At 46.7% G+C, this 27,983-nt stretch overlaps 1 protein-coding gene across 2 annotated transcripts; it reads left to right on the forward strand.

Annotated features, from left to right (window-relative positions):
- The first annotated feature begins 90 nt into the window (after positions 1-90).
- Positions 91-27,729, forward strand: Traip (TRAF interacting protein). Of its 2 annotated transcripts, XM_027414513.2 has the most exons (15): positions 91-308; positions 8,324-8,381; positions 8,866-8,949; positions 11,531-11,570; positions 12,118-12,245; positions 13,910-14,004; positions 14,475-14,588; positions 15,236-15,323; positions 15,853-15,942; positions 16,255-16,343; positions 23,155-23,310; positions 25,067-25,115; positions 25,735-25,884; positions 25,973-26,023; positions 26,187-27,729. In XM_027414513.2, the coding sequence occupies exons 1-15, from the start codon at positions 211-213 to the stop codon at positions 26,307-26,309; spliced, it is 1,413 nt and encodes a 470-aa protein (XP_027270314.1). In that variant the 5' UTR covers positions 91-210; the 3' UTR covers positions 26,310-27,729. The 2 variants fall into 2 exon arrangements, with proteins under 2 accessions (XP_027270314.1, XP_035299838.1); XM_035443947.1 differs by lacking the exon at positions 8,866-8,949.
- The last annotated feature ends 254 nt before the right edge of the window (positions 27,730-27,983 follow it).

Genomic DNA, 27,983 nt, shown 5'->3' on the forward strand with positions numbered 1-27,983 from the left:
CTTAGCCCCGCGGATCCAGTGCCCCGCCCCGCCCCGAAGTTTGCCCAATCAGAGTGAAGTGTTCAGCCGTGGTTTGTTATGACTTCCGGCTCAGTACCGGAAGTCGTGCGGTGGAGCGAAAATTTGAAGGCAGAGGAGTCGCGGAGCTGTGGCTACCACGGGATCTGTTGCCGTTTCCGAGTCTGTCCTGGCCGCTTGAGTCGAGCCATCATGCCTATCCGCGCTCTGTGCACTATATGCTCCGACTTCTTCGATCACTCTCGCGACGTGGCTGCCATCCACTGTGGCCACACTTTTCACCTGCAGTGGTGAGTGACAGCGGTGCAGGGCCCTTACGCGTGTCCTAGAGCCACTCAGAGGCTGCGGGGTGTCGGACCTAGAGGCAAATCATCCTCGGAACTCAGGCAGGTGTTGACATTAGAGGACCCTCGCGGCAGCTTGCCAGCCTGGGCCCAAGGGACCAGGTGGAAAGAGTTAGGTGCCTCTATATTAACTTGTGCAAAGAAATGTGGCTTTAAAACTATTAGTCTGAACTTCTGCCGCATTAACGAGCCCTTTTATTTCTTTGAGACTCAACAACCAACCTGGTAGGCTTCTGGCAACCCTTAAGGATCTGTGTGGTTTGTTTGATGATTTGGATAGTTTCTATCCAGACACGTCTCATTGGCTAGTATTTCCCACTCCAGCAAACCGGTGTAACTTGGAAAGGCAAGGAAGTGCTTTCCTGTCAAAGGGTCCTCACGCTCAACTGTCTTGTGAGTGGGGAGAGTGTCCGCTTGCAACTGTGAGGAGGCTGGTTCAAAGTTCCCAACAAAAGAGAAAGCCGGTGCACGCCTTTAATTCCAGCACTCAGGAAGCAGAGGCAGAGATCTCTGTGAGTTCAAGGCCAACCTGGTCTACAAGAGCTAGTTCCAGGACAGCCTCCAAAGCCACAGAGAAACCCTGTCTTGAAAATACAAAAACAAAACTAACAAAACACCAACGCACATTAAAACAAATAATCCAATATTGCATGGTCGGCGCCCCATGCTCAGAGCCATTGTGTAGTTAGAACTCAGCCCTACCACTAGACGTACTTTCCATCACCTGCTTCCCCTAACCTTTAACTTGGAACTTTCCTGTGTATTTGCGATTTAGGTCTGTCTCTTGAAAGCATATTTGACTTTAAAAATCTGACATAAAAATCCAGTTGCATTTAACTGGACACAGTTACAAGCTGGATGGTGGTGGCACACACCTGTAATCCATCATTTGGGAGGCAGAGGCAGAGGCCAGCTTGATTTACAAAGTGAGTTCCAGGACAGCCAGAGCTATTATTATACAGAGAAACCCTGTCTAGGAAAAAAAATGATACAATTACTGATGATATTTACGTTAAATTTATCATATTTAATATTTTCTGTTTTGTTCCACCTGTTTTGGTTTTTGTGCTTTTGATTTTGTTTTGTTGTTGTTGCTTGTTTGTTGGTTTATTTGTGGGTTTTGCTTGTTTGTTTTGGTTTTTCAATACAGGTTTCTCTGTGTAGCCCTGGCTGTCCTGGAACTCTGTAGACCAGGCTAGCCTCAGACTCAGAGATCCACCTGCCACTGCTTCCCAAATATTGGGATTAAAGGCGTGTACCACCATATCCAGCTGTTTTTAAATATTTATTTTTATTTTAAATTATGTGTTTGTGTGTATCTGTGTGCATGCAAGCACAGGAGCTTTTGGAGGCCAGAGGCATCTGATCCCCATGGAGCTGGGGCTGCAGACAGTTGTGAGTTACCTGATGTGGGTACTGGAAACTGAACTCAGGACAGCTGAAAGAGCAGTACCAATACGTACTCCCAACCACTGAAGCCATCTCTCCAGCCTTTTAAAAACAAACCCGTCAGCTGGGCGATGGTGGCGCATACCTTTAATCCCACCACTCAGGAGGTAGAGGCAGGCAGATCTATGTGAGTTCGAGACCAGCCTGGTCTACAGGAGCTAGTTCCAGGACGGCCTTCAAAGCCACAGAGAAACCCTGTCTCCAAAACCAAAAAAAAAAAAAAAAAAACCAAACAATCATGTCTTGTTGTGTGCTTGAATTTCCAGTTCTGTTTCTTCAGCCTTCTAGAGCTTGGATTGCAGGTGTGTGCCCCATATTCCCCACCCCCACCCCAACCCCATCCCTGCCTTGTTCGTGGAAGGCAAGTGCTCTACCACTAGTCTGTACCCTCAGGCCTTGTATCTGTTTGTTTGTTTGTTTGGTTTGATTTTGAAACAGGGACTTGCTATATGGTATTGGCTTGTAGCATTGGTACTAGCCAGGCTAGCCTGGGGTTTGTGGCAGTCCTCCTGCCTCAGACTCCTGAATGCTGGAATTGCAGGTGAGTAGCACTATTCGTGGCTTCCACTGATGGCTTATGCACCCTTGGCTAGCCTTGAACTTACTGTGTAGCTAGGGATGACCCTGAATTCCTAATCACCCTGTGTCCATTTCCCATGTGTTGGACTTATAAATGTGTACCATCCATGTTTGGTTTATATTGTGCTAAGGATTAAATTTAGACCTTTGTGCATGCTAGGCAAGCACTCTATCAGTGAGCTATATTCCAAGCCCTCTCTGTCCCATGTATTTTGAATAAACTTTTCTTTTTTTTGAGACAGGGCCTCACTATGTAGCTCTGACTGGCTTTAAACTCAAAAGATATGCCTGCCTTTGCCTTCCAATTAATGAACTTTTTGTTTAGAATAGTTTTCATCTATTGATAAGTTTTAATGATGATGCAGAGTTATTTTATGTCCCTTCCATAAGTCCTCCAGTATTAACACTTTACATAATGTTTGTGCAATTCTGCAAGCTAAGAAATTAACACTGGCATAATACTCTGATACTGTGGAGTTTGAGTTTTTCCCTTCAAACTCACAAAGGTGTGCACCACCACACTATCACCGCCCAGCAAGTCTTGATACTTTTGAAGAGTCTGGGTCAGTTATTTTATAGACTGTCTCTTAACTTGAGTTTGTAATGTTTTTTTTCCTTTAATTGATTAATTTTTATTTTACGAATGTTGGTGTTTTTTCAACTGCATGTATGTCCTTGTGAGGGTGTCAGGTCTCCTGAAACTGAAGTTACAGAAAGTTGTGAGCTGCCATGTGGGTGCTGGGAATTGAACTTGGGTCCTCTAGAAAAGCTGCCAGTGCTCTTAACCAATAAGCCATTTCTCCAGCCCCTTGTGGTTTTCTTATGATTAGACTTGGGTTTAGGAGAGACACCACAGAGGGAGATACCCTTCTCCTGGCATCTTATGGAGAGTGTGCAATTACATAAATATGACTCATCTGTGGGGATATTAACTTAGATTCCTTGGTTAAGTTAATATTGTCCAAGTTTTTTTCCACTGTGAAGTTACTATTTTTTTTTTTTCCGTATTCTAGAGCAAGTTACTAGGTCCAGTTCATAATCAACTAGGAGTGAAAAGAAGTTTCTTCTATTTATTCAGTTGTTTATAGTGTGGACTCATGGGTATTTACCTTAGCTTTTCAGTTATGAACCTTATACCATTATTTATTTTACTACTCAGAATAGCTTCTGCCTCCTGCCTCCACTACCTTCTAACTTAATTGTCTACTGTAGCTACAATTTGAACTAAGGGCCTTGCTCATGCTAAGTAAGTACTCTACCATTGAGCTAGGTACCTACCTACCTACCTACCTACCTTTCTTCTCATGTGTGTGTGTGTGTGTGTGTGTGTGTGTGTGAGAGAGAGAGAGAGAGAGAGAGAGAGAGAGAGATGCTGTAGGTCACTTGTGAACTAATAGGTATTCTGCCACTGAGATTCACCCTTAGCCCTTGTGTGGATGTTTTGCCTGTAGGTATTTCTGTGCATCAGGAGCATGTCTAGTGTATGTAGAGGTCAGAAGAGGGCGTCAGATCTCCAGGAACTGGAGTTACAGATGGTTGTGAGCCATGTGAGTGCTGGGAATCAAACCTAGGTCCTCTGAAGGAGCAGCCAGTGCGGTGCTTCACCTCTGGAACTCCAAACCCTTGTTTTTTTAAATGCTACTAGCATATCATGTAGCCAGGCTGCCTTCAAGCTTAGACTCTTCCTTTCGTAGACTTTTGGGCTAGGTTACAGGCATATAACCCTATGCCTTGTTCAATTTTTCAAAAAATTTTTAACTATTTATTTTACTTTTGGGGGGAGGGGCAAGGTTTCACTATGTAGACTAGGCTGACCTTGAACACAGAGATCTACCTGAGTGGAGAAATTAAAGTTGTGTACCACCATACCTGGCACTATTTTAACCATTTCTAGGTGCTGATTTGGTAGCATTAAGTACATTTATAGTGTTGTGTGGCCTTCAGCACTGTTGTCTGAACTTTGCATCGTCTGGATGGAAGCACATTACCCATCAAATGATCCTTCTCCATGTCCTTTCCTCCGGTCCTGAGCCCCTCTGCTGCGCCTTCTGCCCCTAAGTCCCTACTCCAGGGAACCCCGGATAGGCAGAGTCTTTATTCTTTGCCCTTTTGTGTCTGATGTATTTCACTTAGCACAATAATTTTAACATCCATCTTATAGCATGTATCAGAATTTTATTTTTGTTGTGGCTAATATTTAATTGTGTGTATGAAAATACCATATTTTGTTTATCCACTCATTTGTTGATAGACAGGTATTTCCAGATTTTGACTGCTGTGAATAATGCTACTATGAACTGCTGTACAAGTTCCTGTCTGGGTCTCTGTTTCAATTCTTTAGAACATATACCTGGGAGCTGAAAGACTGGGACAGATGGAGAGTCTATATTTAGGTTTTTTGGGACCTAGAATACTATTTTCCACAACAGCTGCCTGCATCTCTTCTCTCTGTCTCTCTCTGTCTCTCTATTTCTCTCTCACATCTCTCTGTGTTACACAAGCTGATTTCAAACATCATTTTATTAGTGCTAGACATTGAACATATAGCCTGGTATGTACTAACCCTATGCTCTACCCCTGACCCCTGAGCTAAGTCTCTCTCTCTCTCTCATACACACACACACACACACACACACACACACACACACACACACACACAGTGTAGACAACCTTTGCTTCATAGTGAGATCTGTGTGTGTGTGTGTGTGTGTGTGTGTGTGTGTGTGTGTGTGTGTATGTGTGTATGTGTGTTACTAGTGTTACTAGGATTCAAACCCAGGGCTTTTCACAAGTACTGTCCCAGACAGCCATACTCCTAATCCTTCTTTTTTCATGATAGATGTCCTGATAAGTACTGTGTGCATCACATTGATTTTTAGTTTATTTATTTTGTTTCTGTTTTTGTTTTTCAGTTGTGGCAAAATATATCAATCATAAAAATTACCATCTTAGCCAGGCGTTGGTGGTGCACACCTTTAATCACAGCACTGGGGAGGCAGAGGCAGGCCGATCTCTATGAGTTCGAGGCCAGCCTGGTCTACAGAGAGAGTTCCAGGACAACCTCCAATGTAATACAGAGAAACCCTGTCTCAAAACCCTCCCCTTCCCCAAAAAAATCTTAATTAGGGCTGGTGATGTGGTTCAGTAGTATAAAATGTTTGCCTGGCTTGCACAATGGCAGAGTTTCCATTTTAGGTAACACATGTGCACGTGTGCACTTACGCAGACACACACACACACACACACACACACACACACACACACACACACACACCCTCAAGCTGGAGTGCTGACTACTCAAGAGGCTGAGATAGGAAGACCAGCCTGGGCTATATCAAAAGAATTTAAAATTTACATAATTCAGTGACATTAAGTATTCATATTTTATGTAACTGTCACTACTGTTTTTAAAGTGTTTTTATTTTCCCAAATTGAAATGCTATACTGCTTCAGTGGTAACTCCCAGTTGTCTATTGCTCCAAGGCCCAGGTAACTCTCATTCTCCAAGTACAGTTTGTCTTTTGTGACAGTTTTATTTCAGTTAACATAACGTCTTAAAGTTTCATTCATACTGATTAGAGTTTTTCTTCCTGCTAGGCTTTTACTGTGTAGCCCTTAGATGCTCCTTATCTTAGGGCTGGGAGATGCAGCACAGTAGAACTCAAGCCAGAACGAGGGAGCCATTAGGCTCAACCCTTAACAGCTGGGACAAAAACAAAAAAACAAAACAAAAAACAGAAATCTTCCTCGTTTCAGTTCCTAGTAGTCACATCTGCAAAATTCTTATTGCTATCTAAGATTATATGTTCACAGGTTAGGGATCAAGATAGACTTTTTTTGGAGGTGGGTGGTATTATTCTGCCTACCATTGTCTTTTTAGAGCTTTTATACATACTTGAGCCAGATTTTCTCAGAGTACCTTCTATGTCTTTATAACTTTTATAACTTTATAACTATAACTTTTCATGTTTGCCAACCTCAAACCCAGGGTTTCCCACATGGTAGACAAATGCCCTGTTACTGAACTACATCCCTGCCCTTAGCTTTTTAACTTTGGTTGGTTGGTTTTGTTGGTAGGTCTCTTGTAGGCCAGGCTGGCCTTATGTTCACTATGTCTTGAACTTCTGATCTTCCTGCCTTTGCTTCCCAAATGCCAGGGTTATATTTTTTGTGCCATCAAGGCTGGCTTGTTTGGTTTTGGTTTTGGTTTTGGTTTTGGTTTTGGTTTGAGTATAGGTTGTCCTCAAACTCACCATTGGGAGGCCCTTGCCTCTCAAATATCTAAGATACAGTGTGTGCCACCATACCTGGCTCCTTTTTTGTTATTGTTTTTGTTTATTTGTTTGAGGCAGGGTCTCACTATGTAGCCTTAGTTGGCTCAGAGTTCAATATGTAGACCAGGCTGGCTTCAAACTTAGAAGTCTGTCTGTGTCTGCCTCCCAGGTGCTAGCATTGAAGGCGGTCATCCTCATGCCTAGCTACCTATTTTTTTGAGATTGGCTATTTGGCTTTTGAGATAGCATAGAATTCACCATGTACCACAGACTGGCCTTAAATTCATGGCAATCCTCTTGTCTTGGTCCCCCATATGCTGGGATAACAGGCATGAGTGTGTCTAGATTGCTTTATTCTATTGAAGTTAACTATTCCACTGTACCGGATTAGCCTTAATTTTGTGTTGTATGTGGTCTTTGAATGTATTTGTAGTTTGATAGGGAATGGAATTCTGTATATGTTTATCTTATTGGTTGATGAATAAAACACTGTGGCCAAATAGGGCAGCAAGATAAGCGGGTCTAGGAGATGAGGATGAGTTTGGGAGGTGTAGGCAGAGAGCATTCACCATGTAGGACACCAGAGGAGTAACAGGTCTCTGGACTGTTCTCTGATAAGATAAAACCATGTAGAAATACTTAGATTAATAGAAATGGGTTAGTAATTAAGACAGAGCTAGCCAATAAGACAGAGCTAGCCCTAGACATTGGCCAACAGTATTATAATTAATATAAGTCTCTGAGTGTTCATTTGGGGCTGACGAAGTTGTGGGGCCAAGCTGTAGGGAAAGAGTTATCGTAACCGTTTTTTAAATATATTTATAGGAAAGATTTGGGCAAGGGAATTAGTATAACTTTTCTTCTTCTTCTTCTTCTTCTTCTTCTTCTTCTTCTTCTTCTTCTTCTTCTTCTTCTTCTTCTTCTTTCTTCTTTTCCTAGACAGTGTTTCTCTGTATTGCTTTGGAGGCTGTCCTGGAGCTCTCTCTACAGACCAGGCTGCAAGGCTGGCCTCAAACTCACAGAGATCCACCTGCCTGTGCCTCTGGAGTGCTGGGATTAAAGGTGTGAGCCACCAATGCCTGGCTTAGTATCACTTTTCAAAGAGGAGTTTGTTTGTCTCTCATTCCTGGGATGAAGTCTGCCCCAGTCTCTCTCTCTCTCTCTCTCTCTCTCTCTCTCTCTCTCTCTCTCTCTCTTTCTCTCTCTCTGCAATTCTCCTGCCTAGTGCTAGGATTGCAGGTAGGTGACACCTACAGGAGACTGTTTCAATTAACATTTAAGGCTTGGACCATACCAATAAATTATGTAAATCTAGGCTGTGTTTTGCTTTTACCACTACTTAAGAGTGTAGCCTTTAGAGTCCTAATTTAAAGTAGGGTATTCTCAGAAGCTCTGTCTCCTGAGAGACACTGAGCTTTGTCTGTCACCTATGCTCTGCAGCCCAACTTCCAAAGAATAGCCTTTAGTCAAGCCTTCAAACCCAAAACCACAGCCAGTTGCTAAGCACTGGTCAGTCCTTAAGGAAAGTCTGCCTGTAGTGACAGCCTCTCATTGCAGGCAGGCAGGTGTTGGGTTAAATGAGCAGCTAATATCAGTGGCCACGTGACCTGTATCCGCAACCATGCCAGGATTACTTGTCTTTTATTATTTTCCTTGTAGCCTAATCCAGTGGTTTGAGACAGCACCAAGTCGGACCTGCCCACAGTGTAGAATTCAGGTAAGGGTGATGGAGTGTGGGTGTCTCAGCTAAATACCTCTTCTTTCCCAAAAACAGGGGTGGGGAGAACATCTCTGAAATAGAAATACTCTGACCTTTTTGAACAACCTCTTGGTTTGGGGCCAGTTGATCTTCACACATGCCTGTAAGTTACTCTGAAGGCTTGCTTGGGCGTCTGGAAGATGGACTTTCCCATTCAGGCTTCACTTGTGTATATTTGGCCTCCTTTAATGTTTAATAAATGTCCCCATGCATAGAGTTGAAGGGTCTTTTAAGCACTCATAAATGTTGTGTGCAGTGCCATGACTTCACCCACCAGCAGACTGGGTACGTCAGGACTGCTGACTCAAAAGGATGTGTGCTGAAGAGTTAGGCCTGTGAGCAGACCTGGCTCACATGGCCACCAGTCAAACTCTCGCTCAACCTTTCTTCATCGCCTTTGACCTCATTCCACTGTTATTCTCTGTCTTGTTCTCTCATCTAGGTTGGCAAAAAAGCTATCATCAATAAGCTTTTCTTTGACCTTGCCCAGGAAGAGGAGGGTGTATTGGATGCAGAATTCTTAAAGGTACCCAGAATTTATCTAGTTCTACTTAACTTCCAAACCTTGTGGGAGTTCACTTTTCACTTCCACTTAGAGAAGGTGCCTAGAGTGTAGATGGAGCTAGGCCTGTGCAGCAGACACATGGTAGAGCTGTCAGGGTGGGGACAGTGGCTTTGAGACAGCCATCAGAGGTATGCACTGTAAGAGCAGAGGGGCCACATGAGGAGGAGATCTCCCCTTGGGCTTTCAGGGCAATTGGGCAGAGGGGTAGCATCACTAGTTCTCTGTCCGGCCTGCTTCAGTCTACCTCCCTCAGGTTCCAGGATGGCTCCGAGAGGCTGGGGTAGAAGTAAATCCAGCTCCCACTTGGGAGTCTAGAGAATTCAGTGTCCCTTCAGGAGATTCTGTAGCCACAGTCAGGAGAACAAAGGTTTTTACAGGCTACTTCCAGGCTTAGTCAAGAGTCCATTGTGGAAGAAGCCAGGTACTTTCCTGCAGACTACTACCCTTTGAAGGTTAACAGAAGACTCAGAATTTCATGTGAGCAATAGTAAGCCCCCCATTCCTAACTACCTGCCTCTCTGCCCAGGACTCCTGGGGGTAGGAGCTCCTATAGGCTGGGCTGGGCAGTGTAGACCGAATAACTGGGAATGGAAATGGTAGACAGGTAAGGCCATGCAGGGTCTGCCTGAGAAGAGACAGCGGCTGCTGCGCAGCTCCCCATAGTCTCCTAGCTCCCTCCACACCTCAGCAGGATGCCTTCGAAGTCCTTGCTCCAAACTATTCAAGATGCTGCCTCCCTGTCTCACAGACTTGGCTTTGAAAGCTGAAAAAACTTGAAGCTGCCTTTGTTGTCTTCATCACAGGGAGGACACCTCTTAAAACTAGGAGCAGTTACCATGACGATGAACAGGCTGGCTCCAAACACAAAAGCTCAACCATTTTGAAGAAGGAGGTTCCAAGGACATCACAACACCCAGGGGGCTAAGGTCAAATGAGTTGTAATCTGACAGATTCCCAGCAAATTAACCCTTAGTGTTCAGCAATCACTTGTAAAGCCCAACCCAATTTTCCTTAAAAGACTTTCTGCCAATCTAGCTCCCTCACACAAAACAGAGGGACATTTTAGATTTGGAGGGGAAACAGGAGAAGCATAGACGGCAACCTGGTTACCCTCTCCTGTGGTTTGGTTTTCCACCAGGGCTAGAAATCTTGATTCCATGTGCTTTGTCCTCTATGGCTAGTCTTGGAAAGGCCCAGGCATCTGCCTTGTTCTCCAGCCAGGTTAAGGAATGATGGATTCACACACCCTCCCTGACTAGTGAGAATGGAAGAATTTCCAAACATGTTACTGTCCCACCAGAAAGTGGGTTGAGCAGGAAGGCTCTAAGTCATTCATAAGGTGAGGGGCTACAGAATCTCCTGAAGGGACACTGAATTCTCTAGACTCCCAAGTGGGAGCTGGATTTACTTCTACCCCAGCCTCTCGGAGCCATCCTGGAACCTGAGGAAGGTAGACTGAAGCAGGCCGGACAGAGAACTAGTGATGGTTCAGAGTGCTTGGCCATCTCTGTTCTGTGTCCCTGGTGAGGCCACTGCAGGACCTCAGCCAGGAAGCCTCTGCTGCTGACTGACCGACCAGCAGGCCAAGCCTCACTTCCTGTGGGATTCATTTCCTTCATCTTATCTACGTTTCTAAAAGGCTCAGAAAGGGGCTGGAGAGATGGTTCAGGGTTTATGGGCACTGGCTGCTCTTGCAAATGACAGGGTTTGATTCCCAGCACCCACATGGTGGCTCACAACAGACTATAACTTGAGTTTCAGGGTATCTGACACCATCTTCTGGCCTCAGCAGGCAATGTGAATATATGGTGTACTGACATAAATGCAAGCCAAACACTGATACACATAAAATAAAAATAAATCTTTTTAAAGGGTTTATATATTTTATGTATATGAGTGCTGTGTCTGTACAAATGCCTGCAAGGCCAGAAGAGGGCACCAGATCTCATTATAGATGGTTGTGAACTACCATGTGATTGCAGGGAATTGAACTCAGGTCCTCTGGAAGAGCAGCCAGTGGCTAAGGCATCTCTTCAGCCCAGAAGTAAATAAATCTTTTTTTTTTCTTAAATGTCCCGTACTGCTGGGCATTGGTGGCACACACCTTTAATCTCAGCTCTCGGGAGGCAGAGGCAGACAGATCTATGTGAGTTCGAGGCCAGCCTGGTCTCCAGAGCAAGTGCCAGGATAGGCTCCAAAGCTACACAGAGAAACCTTGTCTCGAAAACCCCCCCCCCAAGAAAATGTCCCATACCAAGCTTGGTGATGCATATCTTTAGTCCCAGCACTTGGGAGGCAGAGACAGGTGGATTTCTGTGAGTTCAAGGCCAGCCTGATGTGTATATAGTGAGTTCCAGGACAGTCAGCTGCCTAGTGAGACTCTGTCTCAAAAACACAAACAAATACCCATAGACATAAAACAATGTGCATCTCTCTGCTTGGCCTTGAAATATATTGAGTCCATTCCTAGACCAATAGTCTTCATTGATCCTGGGGCTGGCTACAATGTGTTCCTGTGCTTATTGTGTGTATTGTCTTGCAGAATGAATTGGACAGTATCAGAGCCCAGCTTTCCCAGAAAGGTAAGTTAACAAGTGAAAGAGGCCCTAAAAATGGAGGAGGCCAAGGTGATAGCCTCCACCCTCTGGCAAGGCCAGGGGTTCTACCTCCTTTGTCTTGCTAGCTCTTATAACTAGCCAAAGAGCAGAGTAGAGGTGACTGAAGCTGTCTGCCTAGGCCAAGACAGCCTCTTTTCACTGTTTGGAACTTCTTGCCCAGGAGCAGTTTGAGGGGGGGGGTCCCACTTGATGAGTTTCTATCTTCAGGGCTCAGCTACTGAGTTTGACAGGGATTTGCTTGAGTTCTGTAACGATGGATTAACTAGACCCACAGGAGTAGGGAGCAGTGAGATCTACTTAAATAGTTCAAGCAGGAAAAAGGAGTGCTTGTCTCCTAAGTGAAAGCTTTAGATTAGTTTTCTTGATGCATGGCAGAGAGAAGCAGGCCACCCAGCTTTCTGGCCTGCTCTTTGTTCTTACCTGGCTCAGGGAGAAGGTGCTTGAGTTCAAGGGTCAAAGTTGTCATTGTATGGATGGGTCTTTGCCTTGCTCCCATCTGCCCCTGCTCCAGAGAGGGAGAAACGGGACAGCCAGACCATTATCGACACTCTACGGGACACACTAGAAGAACGCAATGCCACTGTGGAGTCCCTGCAGAACGCCTTAGACAAGACAGAGATGCTGTGTTCCACTCTTAAAGTAAGTTCTCAGAGTCAGTGGGGAGTTATAGCCACAGTCTTCTGCTTGGAACACAGTGATCCACCTGCCCCTGCCTCCCCAAGTGCAGAGACTAAAGGCGTGCACCACTATGCCCAGCCTAGGCTCACGGTTCTAACCGTGTCTTCTAGTTCTGCCTCAGCCAATACCTTTGTTTATAGTAGTAAGGTGAAGGCAAATCTCTTCTTCCCAGGGCCCTTCCATACCATACCCGTCAAGTCCATAAGAAAAGGGGTTATAATGGCTGTGCTTGTGGATTTTGTACCAGGTAACAAGGCCTCCCCAGTACTTCACAGAGGGCCTGCTCAACGGAGACTTGAGTAGGCTGGGCCATGTTTCTAAAAGTGGCTCCTACTCCACTGATGAGGCCAGTCTGAAGAATCTTCCATTAGGACTCCAGTCCTTGGCGGGGCTGCTCTCTGGAGCCAGATCAAACAGCATCCTAGGGAGGAGCAAAGGCCTTTGAAGTCCGCTGTGCCGAGCTGACCGAGCAGATCAAAGCTGTAGAGCAAGCAGGCTTAGACCCAGATGAATTTTGTATCAGCCTGGGTTCGTGAGCCTCCTGCTCTCAGAGGGCCATGAGGCGATTGATCTGAACTCACGATTGATATTCTAGTCTTGTAGGCAGGAGCAGCCCTTGCTGGGTGCCATTTGAAAGGGATAAGAGCCATCCTCATGAACAGACTAGGCCCTGGGATATGCATTTTCTGTTCCTGCTTGGAGACTGAGTGGCATCACATGGCCTACGCGGCAGGACAGAGCAGACTAGCACCAGGTTGCAGAACAGTCTGATGGCATTCCCAGGTCAGAGGTGGAGTGGTCTCACACTGAGGACAGCCCTTGGCTTGGCTTTCCTACCCTGATGCTTCTTGTCCATGTGTCTAGATGAGATATGTGTTTGTGCTCTTTGCTTCTTCAGCATGAGACCCCAGCCATAGAGCCTAGGCAGCCCACAGACCTGAGCCACTGAGCTGTGCCTATAGCATGGCTATCTCTGGAGGTGAGGATACAGCTGCCCTGAAGTCTCTTAGCAACAAAAGCATAGGCCAAGCGAGGGCTATAGTTCAAAGCCTGGGTTGGATTCCCAGCACTTCACAGGGATACAAACACACACACACAGAGAGACAGACAGACAGACAGAGAGGGAGAGAGAGAGGGAGAGAGAGAGAGAGAGAGAGAGAGAGAGAGAGAGAACAGATCAGCATGTGGGGCCCTCAGGGGTTTTATATCCTACAGTTTGGAGATACATGTTTATCAACATCTGCAAAAGATAGCCAAACATCGAGGTACACTCCTATAATCCCAGCAATTGGGAAGTGGAGGCAGAAAGATCAGGGGTTTATGGTCATTCTTGGCCACAAAGTGAGTTCATAGCCAACCTGGGGTGTGTGAGACCCTGTAAAAAACCAAAACCAGCTAGGTGGTGGTGGCACATGCCTTAATCTCAGCACTTGGGAGACAGAGGCAGGCAGATCTCTGAGTTCGAGGCCAGCCTGGTCTATAGATCTAGTTCCAGGTCAGCTAGGACTTTTACACAGAGAAACCCTGTCTTGAAAAAAACCAAACCAAACAAACAAAAGCTACAGTATGGGTAGCTCTCAGTGGCCATGGTTCCAAGAAGATGTATGGGTGTGCTTGGTCCTCAGAAGCAGATGAAGTTCCTGGAGCAGCAGCAGGATGAGACCAAGCAGGCTCAGGAGGAGGCCCGCCAACTCAAGAGCAAGATGAAGACCATGGAGCGGTGAGTTTGTAGCTAGTTTCTGTACTGTGATTTCACACCAGGGGCCCCTGAGAAAGGGAGTGTAATTCTCAGGACTGCAGCTGAAAATGGGGTTTGTTCACCTTTGACTCAGATGGCCAGATGCCTGTGGGCACAGATCTCCTTTCGTGTCCTCTATGGGTCCCTCTCCTTTTTGTACTCTTGTTGTACTGCATGTCCTGTTGCCTGTGGATAGATGGCTGCCATGCCTTTCCCTCCTGGAACCTCTCTCCATGAAGTCCCTGACCTTGAAGTCCTCTGTTAGCACCTCTTTTCCTCAGCAGCATCCCTGGAGCTGAGCTCAGCTCTGCTGTGGAACCTTTCCTTGGGCACACCCACCTGCTAAAGCATCCTAGCAGCCCAGGCTGTTGCCATAGCAACGGCAGCAAAGGGAGGCAGACTAACCATCAGCCTCCAGATTTCAAATGCCGTGGGCCGGGAATGTTTTTCAGAATTGAGCTCCTACTCCAGAGCCAGCGGTCTGAGGTGGAGGAGATGATCCGAGACATGGGTGTGGGACAGTCCGCGGTGGAGCAGCTGGCTGTGTACTGCGTGTCCCTCAAGAAGTATGTGAGCTCAGAAACTAGTCTGTGATTCCCAGTCATACCTCTGCTGCCATCTTCTGTAAAGCAGGGTGTGAAGGAGCAAGTTCTAGAACCATGTTGTCATCCGGTGAACTCCAGCTCTTAGGCCACTTTGGAGGCCTCTGTGGCTTCTGCTTTCTCGCATGGAGATAGAGACTTGCTTAGAATTGCTGAGAGAGCTGCGTATGGATTCCAAGTGTTGTTTCTACGGAGCTCATGCAGCTCTCCTCTGTGCGCCCCCTCAGGGGATCTGGAGTCTTATTTCCCATCAGCACTGTTACTGACTCTGTCTGGCTTTGATAAGAAACTGCTTATATTCTCCATTATGGTGATGGGACGTTGGGAGAAAGGAGCCATTTGACTGACAGGCACGGAGAATCCAAAATGCCTCCATTTGGGGTTATAGGGAGCCCCCTAGTGAGGCCAGAGCTCCTTGCATACTCTCTCAGGTCACAGTTCTGCAGGTGACAAGAGAGACCTCATTGCATCCTGTGCAGGACCTGCCATGGGGCCACCTGGAGGGAGAATGGGAAGGAGCTAAGGATCTGAGTGAGCTTAGCCTTTGTTAGCTTGGTGCTGTGGCATCAGGGTGTCCTGTTCTGTCATCTCTTCTCATGGTCCCTTTGCAGAGAGTATGAGAATCTGAAAGAAGCACGGAAGGCCTCAGGGGAGCTGGCTGACAAGTTAAAGAAGGACTTGGCCACCTCTAAGAGCAAGGTAACTGAATGGGAACAAAAGGGGAAGGAGACATGGCTCTTGGTTTGTTGTGGTCACCTGTGTCTCCTGAGCTAGGCCATCTAGCCTGTCACCAGTAGGCTAGTGTAGGTGGCCTACAGACACTAATTACTGGGTTTGCTGTGCATTCTCTCTCTCTCTTTGGCTTATGCACTTAGGGGCCAATTCATGGAGGTATGCCCCCACCACACACTTATGCTACCTTTTCCTCTTCTTGGTCCCTAGGCATATTTTAGCTGGCTTGGAGAGCACAGTCCTTGTGTGGCAGCTTCTGAGGCAGGCTGTGATTAACTTCTGTAGACTGCAATGTACAGAGAGAAAAGCCTTGCTCCCAGGCAGCCCTATGTATACATGCCTAGTTGAGCTTGTACCCAAAGGTCTGGGGTTTCCCTCATGCCTCCAGTTTCTTTTAGACTCTTCCCCAGCCATAGTGGGAATAAACTCTACCCCTGCTGAGTGGTAGCAGGGAGTGGGCAGGACATTGGCATCATTGGCTTGTCCTTTCTTACAGTTGAAGGCTGTCTACACTGAGCTGGATCAGGCCAAGTTGGAACTGAGGTCAACTCAGAAGGATTTACAGAGTGCTGACAAGGAAATCACGGTGAGACATCCTGGCCTGATGAGAAGCGGGGGTAAGGGGTTGTTTCTGTGCCTTCAAGAGTAGAGCTGGGCTGTTCTGCTTGGGAGCCTGTGTCCCAGTCATGGGTGGTGGTTCTGGGCGTTTTTTTATCCTCCTGGGTCAGGGAGGTGAGTCAGGGTATGTTCCTCATCACCTGAGCAAGGGCTTTACCAGAGAGGAGCTCTGAAAGCTGGCATTGGACACTCAGTCCTTGCTCTGTTCCCAGGACCCTCCACACAGGTGTTGTCCACAGTGCCTCCGCCTTCCTCTCATGTTCTTCTCTGTTTCCTCCAGAGCCTAAGAAAGAAGCTAAAGATGCTTCAGGAAACCTTGAACCTGCCTCCAGTGACCAGTGAGACCGTCAGCCGCCTGGTTTTTGAGAGGTTTGTTAGCTTTCTGGGGTGATACAGAGGTCACAAGCTAAGAGAGCCTTCACAAGTGAGAGAGCCTTCATGGCTGGCTTTGGTGGGATAGATGGTGTTTGTGGACCTTCTGGTCAGAAAGCAAGCCAGCAGCTTTGAGAAAATTTAGGATCTGACAAAGAAAGGCCAGAGAAGGCCTTTGAGTAGTCTGAAGATGGGACAGGGCCTTGGCTATCTTGGAGTATCCTAGAGTTTGTCACTGTATTTATCTTCCTGCCCCCATTTCTGAAACAAACTTGCAAGCACTCACTCTCAAATAACCCCCTCATAGCTGGACAGTGGTGGTGCACACCTTTAATCAAAGTAGAGGCAGAGAGATCTCTCTGAGTTCAAGGCCAGCCTGATTTACAAAGCAAGTTTCAGGACAGCCAGGGCTGTTACACAGAGAAACCCAGTCTCTGGGTTTCTAATAATAAACTAAATTAACTAACTAAATAAATAAATGAATAGATAAATAAATAAATAAATAAATAGCTAGCCAACCTACCTCCTCTGGTTCAGGAATGTGTACTTTAAGGTGGCCAGCAGAGGGCGCCAGAAGACCCAGGAATTGGTGTCCCTGCCAGGAATAAGTTAATCCTCTGAGTGTTTTTTACAGAATCAGGCTGGCTAAGAACATCCTCAAGGCTGTCTTCTGCCTGCTGCAGGACCCCAGCAAGGGGAGCCAAATTAGAAACTCCTGTCAATGGCCCAGAGTTTGTTTAAGCCACTTTTCAATATCTTTTGGCAAATCAATATGCCCTTCTTGCCCGTGAAATTCACACATTCGGTGCCTTCCAGCTCTCCACTTTGTTCCTGGACACTTGCCCCCTGACTTTTCACATCTCAGATCCTTGATACTGTATCTTGGGACATTTATGGAGCTGGTTTAGCCTTAGGTGGTTTCTCAGGATCCTGCAGTATCACAGCCAACCATAAGAGAACACTTCCAGCCAGCTCTTTGCTCACTGAAGGCCCTGTTGTCCTGGCCAGCACCCTCAGCCGGATAGCACTTGAAGAGTGTGTGTGTTGGGGGGGGGGGGCATAGGTCTACACTGGATGTCTCTGACCACTTTGCACACTATATGTGTACGTGGTTGTGCATGTCACAGAAGTCGGAGCACACATTTGTGGAGTCAGTTCTCTCCTCTCACCTTTCCATGGGTTGAAAGGATCTAGCTCAAGTTGCCAGACTTATGCAGCAAACAGCCTTACCCTTGAGCCATCTCATCAGCTATTATTCTTTTCCTCAGCATCTCTCTGTGGAGCCAAACTGCCCCACCTCTCCAGTTTAGGACTATGGTGGATGCATGACTTGCCATGACGTCCAGTATTGGGTTGATTTTTGACAACCGTGTAGGCTCTGTTCCTGATCCTTCCTCCCACCTCACCCAGCCATTAGCCATGCCTTCTCTGAAGTCCCATGTAGCATGAGGGCCTTGTCAACAGCCTAAACAGGTATAGTATGTGCCCTTGGGGAAATGGCAGTCTCAGAAAAACTTTGGAACCCAAGCTACCTCAAAGATGGGGATACAAAATCATTCTCTATACTGTCCACAGTCTCCCTCTAGCTTCTATTCTGTGAACCTCAGGGTCCTTCCACACAGTTGTTCCCTGGGCCTGTCATTTATAGGAAGGAAAAACAAGCACACAGAGACCTTGATTACCTGCTTTTACTAATCTTTTTTACTACTCAGGCTTCTCTGAGCCCCATACTCTTACGGGGGTGCCTGCTGCATGCCAGGCCCTCCCCATCCTCTTGAGCCTTTTCTTAGTAGGATAATTAGCTGGGGGTTTAGATGACTGTGCCCGAGTCTACCAGATAGGCACTGTGTTATAGAATCTGATCTAGAACTCCCAGAAGCCACTGAGTACTCAGTAAGCTTTGTGCCAGGACCTACCTCCTATCTTGTCACTGAGGGGACAGTTTTGGTCAAGTCAGGACACTAGAGCCAAACCTGTGTGTCCAAAGCCAAGCTGAGCTGCCCATCAGGTTGTATGCAGGATGACTGAATTCCTCTTTTTCTCCAATATTTTTCTTCTTCTTCTTCTTCTTCTTCTTCTTCTTCTTCTTCTTCTTCTTCTTCTTCTTCCTCCTCCTCCTCCTCCTCCTCCTCCTCTTCCTCCTCCTCCTCTTCTTCTTCTTCTTCTTCTTCTTCTTTTTATTCTTCCTCTTCTTCGTTTTTTTGTTTTCAAGATGGGGTTTCTCTGTAGCTTTGGAGCCTGCCCTGGAACTCTGTAGACCAGGCTGGTCTTGAACTCACAGGGATCCGCCTGCCTCTGTCTTCCCAGTGCTGGGACCAAAGGCTTGTGCTACCCTCATCTGGCTCACCAATATTTTTCTAGGCATGAAAACTTGGGTAATAGGACTGTTGCATTTAACATTAGCTCTTATAGCTTGGTATAGTCTATCCTGAATTCCAGGCTATCTGTTTTAGGGCTCTGAGATCTCAAAAACAGCTCTTGACTCCTTGGGAACAGCCTTTTCAGTTTTTTTATGCCCTAATGGTTGACTCTCAGAACTAAAAGTGCCTCTGTCTTTCTCCCTTGGGAACTGACTTGTTGCTGTGTGGTTTGGGAAGAATCTTTTTTTTTTTTTTTTAACTTAGTATGCATACAGTATTCTGCCTGCATGTGTCCCTGCAGGCCACAAGAGGGCACCAGATCTCATCATGTGGTTGAGCCACCATGAGGGTGCTGGGAATTGAACTCAAGACCACGAGGAAGAAGTAGTGAGTGCTCTTAACCACTAAGACATCTCTCTAGCTTGGGAAGAATCTTGAGCTTTCTTAGTCTGTATGAAATGTACAGACACGTTCAGGAAACCACCATTTAAATCTGAAGGAAGGGAAATCCAGGCAGACAGGATGGAGAGTTCAAAGTCCCTGAGGCATTGATAAAATGGGCTTGGAGGAGAGAGGTGGGTGACAGTAAGCCAGATGGGTGCCTGCCTTCATAAGTCAACCTTGTAGGTGCAAATTTTATCCTAGGATCAATAAAAACTGTTGGAAATGTTTCTGGAAGATGCTCTGAGTGGCTGGTCCATGTCTCTGGCCCATCAGCTACTAATGATTCCTTGAACTGTGCCTTAGTTTTCAGACTTGCTTAATGCCTCGTAGCCTCCACCTTGTGAATTCTGCCTTCTCTGTCAGGCTCACATTCCCAGGCCATGCGCTCTCTCTCTCTCTCTCTCTCTCTCTCTCTCTCTCTCTCTCTCTCTCTCTCTCTTTCTCTCTTGCTCTCTCTCTTGCTCTGGGTATTCATTTGTTGTGGTGAGATTACCCTTTGCTTCTGTCATTTTATTTTAAAGATTTACTTACTTACACAGGTGCTTTGCATGTGTGTCTGCACACCAGAAGAGGATATCAGGATATCAGATCATGAGCTGCCATGTGGGTGCTGGGAATTGAACTCAGATCCTCTAGAAAAACAGCCAGTGCTCTTAACCACTGAGCTATCTTTCCAGCCCTTATTTTATTTTATTACTTTATCTTTTTGAGACAGAGTCCCATATCATATAGCTGAGGCTGGTCTCAAATGTACTATACAGCTGAGTATGACCTTGAACTCCTTATCTTCTTTGCTCTACATCCTGGAGCTGGAAACGTAAGCATGTACTACCACATCTGATTTATGTAGATCTGGGATTAAACCCAGGGCCTCATGCCTGCTAGGCTAGCTCTATACTGACAGGGCCATGTCCCCAGCCTGGCTTGTTATTTTAGGGCAACCTCAGGAGGTAGCCCTGCCATTAGCCTTGGCAGACCTGGCCTTGTAAGGTCTGAAGAGAACCTGGAGGAAGGCAGGGCAGCTCCAAGGGGCCCTCTCTTCCCTCAGGAGCTTTGCAAGGCTGCACCACAGTCATTTGTCTACTGGGAGCTGTGGAGGAGGATTAGGAAAACACCTCTCATGGGCCCTAAGGGCTCCTGACCTCTGGATGGGTGGGATCTGGGAGACTTTCATTTATGGTAGGAATTGTTGACAGCCTCTGTGCCACACAGCACAGTTGCCTAGGGCTTTGGCCCTGGCTTAGAAAGGAGGGCTTTGAATCTCTTGCCTCATTTCCTGAGGCCTCTGACATGAAGCTATGTAAGTTGGCCATAGGTGAGTGTCTCAGAGGTAATAAAATCTCTGAGTTCCTCAAGCCAGGCCTTCACTGTAGTGAGTGAAGGAGATCCTATAGAATCCTAGGCTCTCCCTCCTCATGTCATAGGAGAGATGCAAAAAAGTGGACCCCTGGGGCTGGTGAGATGGCTCAGAGGTTAAGAGCGCCGACTGTTCTTCCAGAGGTCCTGAGTTCGATTCCCAGCAACCACATGGTGGCTCACAACCATCCATTATGAGAGCTGGTGCCCTCTTCTGGTGTGCAGATATACATGGAAGCAGAATGATGTATACATAATAAATAAATAAAATCTTTAAGAAAGAAAGAAAGAAAGAAAGAAAGAAAGAAAGAAAGAGGACCCCTGTCAGAAAGAAGAAACAGACTTCTATTTGTAAAGGAAGAACATACCAGAAACAGTTTGAGAGAACAAGAAATAAGTCCTTTTGAGCTTCATGTTGGAATGAGAGAGACACTGTGCACCTCCTGAGTCTTGGGTTTAGTGGAGTAGGTAGTACATGAGCCAAGGCTGAGCGTGTGGCATGGGTACCACTGGGCAAGACCTGGGAGATGGTAGTAGGAAAACCTTGCCTAAGGTCTCAGGTAGTAAAATGGCTGCACCCTGCCAGACTGGGCCTGTCTCTCGAGTTTACCTTTCCTACCTTAGCCTAAACTTGCTGGAGTTGGTAAGCAATTACAGAAAAATACTGATGAAGGGAGGAAGAAATTTGGGTGTCCCAGAATGCTTACCCGGCCAGATTTGTAGGCAGCCCCCTTTCTTCTGGTCTGTACACCCAGTGTGCACAGGGCTGAGGTGTAGCTCCCAAGGGAAGTCCTTGTGGGAAGTGTCCTTAGAGCTGTCCCTGCCATTCCTTTCAGTTCTCCTCAGACTTTGAAAGCGGGAGAGTACTGCCAGGTCTGTCTGGCAAGGCTAGAAAAGTTGAGTTGGCTGCAGTTTTCTAAAACAGTGAGCACCACCTTCTCATTACAGAAGTAAAAAAGTGAAGAATTCGAAAACTATGGGCCTAATTGCAGAGGGAGTTAGACACATAGTGTATTTCCTTCAAGTCTTTTTCCTGCAAGGGGTATATAGAGAAGAGAATATACCAAATCATTGAGTGTACATAAGTATATTTTTTGTTTTGTTTTGTTCTATTTTTTGTGTAGCCCTGACTGTGCTGGAATTCACTGTGTAGACCAGGCTGGCCTCAAACTCACAGAGATCCACCTGCCTCTGTCTCAGAGGGCTGGGATTAGAAGTGTGTGTCTGGCTTGTACATGCATGTATTTTTATATTCTCTTTTTCTCTTTTAGGCAATCTTGATATATATAATCGAGATATATATACATAGGCTGGCCTCAAACTTATGTAGCTTAGGCTGGCTTTGAACTCATGATCTTTACTGGTCTCATAGATGTATGATATTACACTCAGGATTTATATTGCCTTTTAAATTGACCATATGAGTATTTTTCCATGTCCTAAAGTTACTCTTGAGAACAACATCTAGTGTCTTCATCATTGTCAATTCCTGAAGTACCAGATTACTGTTTGCTGTGATAAGTTGCAACATCCTTCCATCTATATCACTCTGTGTAACATGTCTGAATGACTTCTTTTTTGTTGTTTGTTTTTGTTTTTTGAGACAGGTTTCTCTGTGGCTTTGGAGGCTGTCCTGGAACTCACTCTGTAGACCAGGCTGGCCCAAAACTCACAGAGATCTGCCTGCCTCTGCCTCCCAAGTGCTGGGATTAAAGGCCTGTGCCACCAACGCCAGGCAAAAATTTCTTTTTCATTCTATTTATTTTAAGTATGTGTGCATGTATTACATGGCATGCATGTAGAGCTCAGAAGATAACTGTGGGAGTCAGTTCTTCCACCATGTGGGTCTTGGAGCTCAAACTCAGATCACCAGGCTTGGCCTTTACCCACCAATGGTCCCATGACTGTAAAGGCTGAAGCCACTTGGCTTATTCTGTAGATGTTAGGTCTCCCTCTGGGGTGACCCTGAGTCAGGTGGGCTTTAGGAACCCTTGGAGATAAGCTGTCTCTCTCCTTTTCTGTTTCTTCTTTTTAACATTTGTGTGTGTGTGTGTGTGTGTGTGTGTGTGTGTGTGTGTGTGTGCATGCATGTGTGTGCATGGATATGTTTTTGTGTGTGTGTGCATGCGTGTGTGTGCATGGATATGTTTTTGTGTGTGTGTGCATGGATATGTTTGTGTGTGTGTGTGTGTGTGTGTGTGTGTGTGTGTGTGTGTGTGCGTGCACGCGCGCATGGATATGTTTGTGTGTGCATGCGTGTGTGTGCATGGATATGTTTGTGTGTGTGCGTGTGTGCGTGTGTGTGTGTGTGTGTGTGTGTGTGTGTGTGTGTGTGTGTGTGTGTGCATGGATATGTTTGTGTGTGTGTGTGCATGCGTGTGTGTGCATGGATATATGTGTATGTGTGTGCATGCGTGTGTGTGCATGGATATGTTTTCAGTGCAGGTGAACCACAGCATGCACATGGTATCAGAAGATAACTAGAGGGATTCATTTTTCTTCTTCCACCATGTGGGTTCTGAGGATTGAACTCAGGGCTTCAGGCTTAGAAACAATAGTCTTTACCAGCTGAGCCATCTCACTGGGCCAAGTTGAGTTGCCTCTGATACTTGAGCAATCCCAGTTAACACAATTATCTCTACCTTCAGCCCAGCCCCAGTGGAGATGCTGCACCCCAGGCTCCACCGGCCATCCATCAGTGATGAGATTGACCTCAATGCTACCTTTGATGTAGTTACCCCTCCAGCCCAGCCCTCCAGCTCCCAGCATGGCCACCCCAAGAAGCTCTCCCTGGAGAGGGCACGGTAAGTGTTGGCCTCTGGTGGTGCCCAGAACCTGGTAGGGAGTAGCTACCGTCTGTAGGTCCTGCTCTGAGGGCTCTGAGTGGTCGATGAGGCTGCTCAGTAGGATGCAGCTTTGGTTCAAGCTACTTCTTCCTCGATTCCTGGCGGAGTCCTGAGCGTTAGACTCTGAATTTTTCCCTGTGTGTGCCTCTCAGGTTCATGCTTAATGCAGGACCATCTCAAAGCATAGATCCCATGACCCTACCATCCAGGGAAATATCCTATGTTGGCAAACACAAGGAGCTGTGTGAAGCTGTGAGGGGATGGGGCATTTGCTCTAGACATGCAGAGGGACTAGGAGGGTGAAAGCTATCTCCTTGGCCAAGCACACTGTGTGTCACTGTGAAGATGACTGTGCTCCTTCATGTACGGAGGGCTGTGCTACTCCGGTAAGGGAATTCCTTTTATATTTTTTAAAATTACATTTGTTTATTTATTTTTGGGTATATGTGTGGTATGCATGTGGAGATCAGAGGACAGTTTTTTCGGGTTGGTTCTCTCCTTGCACTATGAGAGGACTGAGGATCAAAGTCAGCTCGATAGGCTTGATGGCAAGCAGTCTTATCTGCTGAGCCATCTCTCTGGTCCTAAGGAAATCTTAATGCAACACTTGGAATATATGAGAAAGAAATTGTTATGTTAGGCAATACCGTGAAAGAGAATGAGAGGGCAAGCCAACTGGGCTTAACACTCAGTTTGTTCAGGGCCAGGTCTGGTAGCAATGAGAAGCCTGAGTCATATGGATTGCAGCCGAGAGCTTATCAGTGTCAGCGCCTTACCCTGGCTCCCTTCTATTGCTTCCTCTTCTGCTGTCAAAACTGAAGGTACAGGTTGGGGATATAGTTCAGTGATGGTGTTTGCCTCCCATGTAGAAGGCCCCGGATTCAACCCTAGTTCTGCAAAGAAGGAAGGAAGGAGGAAACAGAGGAAAGAAACAATGATCGTAGACACATGGGGTCTTTGGGTTATAGACACTTCCACCATCTTCGGGGAGTGTGAGGCTCAAAGGAGCACAGAACACCCCTAACTTGGCTTAGCCTCACCAGAGCCAGACTTGTAATAGTGGAGAATCTTTCTGTGGGCTCACTACAGGTCAGGGAAATTAGCAGAGGAACCCAGAGTCAGCAGGCCCTGTTCCTACCACTTTCTTAGGGCTTGAGAAGCCACCGGGCTAACCTTAGGCCATCATCCTCTCTCTCAACTGGAAAACTACCAAGAGAGGGTATTTAGCTGCTAGGGTCTCAGAAATTATTTGAATAGTGTCCATCTCTGGCACTAAGAATAGAAAGCCACACCCCGACTTGTGTTCTCTTCTGCCACAGGCTTCCTGCAAAGGTCCTACAGAGGCTCTGGAGCACTGTGCAGGCTGCCTTGTGAGTCTTACTGAGAGGCTGACTTACTGAGGGTTTTCTAGAGGTAGTGCCTCCAATCCCCAAACAGACAGGATGGGCCTGCGCTCACTTGATAGCTTCTCCTTTCGGAGGGTGTGAGTGCCCGTCCTCCTGTGCAGAGTAAGCCAGTTGGCTCCTTAGCACTGGGTAGAGACTAGGATATGGTGAGAGCATTGAAATGAAACCACAGACTGATATGTGGCTCAGTCTTCCCTGACTCTGGCAGAGACTGCTCAGCCATGCCACACAGTGTTCCTTTAAAGGATGTGCGCAAGTCTGGCCCTCCTCTTGCTTACTTGCCTCTTGTCTTCATCTCACTCTTACAGCTCTCCTGTGCAGGACGTTCTCAAGAAGATCCCTAAAGTCTCCAAGCAGGTAAGGCCCAGGCGTTCCTCAAAAACAGACAAGCAGTCACATCTCTCCCTTGCCAGACTGACATAGAAACTTTACTTCTAAACTGGGTGTAGTAGCTCATGCCTATAATTCAGCATTCAGGAAGCTAAGACAGGAGGATCACCTTGAGTTTGATGCCTGTCTGGTCTTCATAGTGAGTTCTGGGACATCCTGGACTATAGCGAGACCATCTCAAAACAAAATAAAACAAAGAAAAAGAAATTCTATTTCTGAGGGTGTAAACTATGTTCAGGTTCCCTTAGCCCAGGACTAGGACTCTTTAGCGCCATCCTCATAACCCTAACTTGTTGTTCTCTGCCTCATGTCTGAGGCATCAAATAGCCTGGTCTTTCTTGTTTTGTTTTGGTTTTGGTTTTTTTGAGACAGGGTTTCTCTGTGTAGCTCTGGCTGTCCTGGAACTCACCCTGTAGTCTAGGCTGGCCTTGAACTCAAAAGATCCGCCTGCCTCTGCCTCCCAAGTGCTGGAATTAAAGGTGTGAGCCACCACTGCCCAGCCAGATATCCTGATAGCCAGATCTCTCTCACTGCCACTGTCCCATGTCCTGTGCTCATCAAGTCTGACTCTGCACTTCCCCAATAGGAGCCCCAGCTCTCACTGGGTGGCCAGCGCTGTATAGGAGAGCCAGACGAGGAACTGGCTGGTGCCTTCCCCCTCTTCATCCGGAATGCAATTCGGGGTCAGAAACAGCCCAACAGGACCACAGCAGACTCCCGTTGCAGCACAGATGTGGTGAGTGTGCCTGGCCTCCTGGGTGGAACAAGGCAGACAGCTCCCTAGCCCATTCTCCTAATCCACTTGTTTCTTCCTTCTGCCCTAGGTAAGAATAGGCTTTGATGGTCTTGGAGGACGAACAAAGTTCATCCAGCCTGTATCCTTTTCTATGGCCATGGCCTGAGCTGAGCTGAGCTGAGCTGAGCTGAGCTGAGCTGAGGGGCATACACTGTGCCCTGACCTGTATCCCCAGGGTCTGAGATTTTCCTGCCCTGCATTCCAGTCCCCTCTCCAAGCTTCTTCCTTGACATTGCTTTCAGACAGACACAGCCATTTTCCGACCAATGCCTGTTAAGCCCAAGGCCAAGAGTAAGCAGAAAGTGAGAATAAAGACTGTGAATTCTTCCTCCCAGCCCAAGATGGATACCTTCCTGTTGCAGTGAGCAAATGACAGAGTCGTGTCTCCAATTAGTAGTCCAAGACCTTTGCCAACCCAGGAGTGTTTGGGGAGATGGCTCCTCTTCCTGGAAAGTGCGAGAGTGAGAGCAGAAACTGCACTTCCTGAGTTCTCTTTGCCCTGCCCCCACTGGATCTACCTCAGGGAGCTGACATGACCAGTTTATAGTTCCAGTCAGCAGGGCCTGCTTCTAGTTGAAGGTTTTTGCATAGAGCTACAACCAGATATGGCTGGGCTCCTTCTGATTTTATAGACCAGGGTCACATTTGACTCTACATGGATGAAAGTTCTGGAGGTTTCTTAAGCAGGCTAGCCTGAACTTGTGCCTGCCTCCAGCTCACTGTTTGAAGTAGTAGATGGTAAGGAAATGATGGGGGAAGGTTTCCGTGGAAAATAAAAAGGCATCTTTTCTTCCTGGCTCTGGACGTATAAATTTGTACCGGGACTTTAGAAAATTAAATGGGTTTCTGAAACAGGAGTGCCATCGAGACTTTGACCTGGTAGTTTTCTCTCCAGGCGTGACATTCTCACGGGGCACAGGAAGACCCCAGCAAGAATGGTGTCCCTGCAGTCTAAACGATAAGCCAAGTGAGTGGTGAACTGAGTTCTCATTCATGCAGGGAACCCAGCAAGCACAACTAACAACCAGTGACCAAGCTGTTAGCTTTTAGGTCTTGGCTTCAGGGCACTTTCTCCTAGAGAATTTCCCTTCTGGCCACTCACCTGGGTAAGACTTCCTGCACTTCTTTCTCCCATTGTTAGACAGGAGTTCTCCTGTTTCCCTAGCACATCACCTGCTTCCTGCTGAAGGCACCCAGCCACTTGCTAGGAAACCTAGAGGAGCCTGAAGCTATTGCTGATGGAGATGATAGCCGTGGTCATGTGATGCTTAGCTTTGTCAACTGGACACGATCTAGAATCACTTGGTGAGGACCTCTCAGTGAGGTCTAGATGAGGTCGGCCCGTGGGTGTGTCTGTGGAGGGTTACCTTGGTTATGTTAACTGACGTGGGAAGACAAGCCTACTGGAAGTTGGCACCATTCCCCAGGCGCAAAGGATCCTGAACTGTTAAAGAGCAGAGAAAGTGCTGGGTGGTGGTGGCATGCACCTTTAATCCCAACACTGGGGAGGCAGAAGCAGGCAGATCTGTGGTTCGAGGCCACCCTGGTCTACAGAGCGAGTTCCAGCACAGCTAGAGCTATATACCAAAAAACTCTGTCTCGAAAAACAAAAACAAAAACAAAAAACAAACTAAATAAATAAAGCAGAGAAAATGAGCCGAGCACAAGAATGGATGTGCTCTCTCTGGGCTTAGCTGAGTGTGACCAGCTGCTCTGCCTTGACTTCCCTGCAATGACGGACTGTAACCTGAAACTGTGAGCTAAAATAAAAACTTTCTCCCCTCAGATACTGCTTTTGTTGATATTTTATCACAGCGACAGAAAAGTAACTCAGTTATAGATGTTAAGCCCATTTGGGGATGACATGAGCTAAAGAGGGTTAGTGAGAGGAATTGCACCATCTGGCTGCTGGCACATGTTGAGTGGTCTTAAGCTAATTATTCTCTCGGTGTTATCTGTACAATGGAGGCAATAGTACCAACCACCCAGTGGTGGGAGTCTAGTACGTCAGGCTATAGGTTAAGAACTCACGATATGTA

This window comes from Cricetulus griseus, chromosome 4 (genome assembly GCF_003668045.3).
Source record: "Cricetulus griseus strain 17A/GY chromosome 4, alternate assembly CriGri-PICRH-1.0, whole genome shotgun sequence".
Lineage (NCBI taxonomy): Eukaryota > Metazoa > Chordata > Mammalia > Rodentia > Cricetidae > Cricetulus > Cricetulus griseus.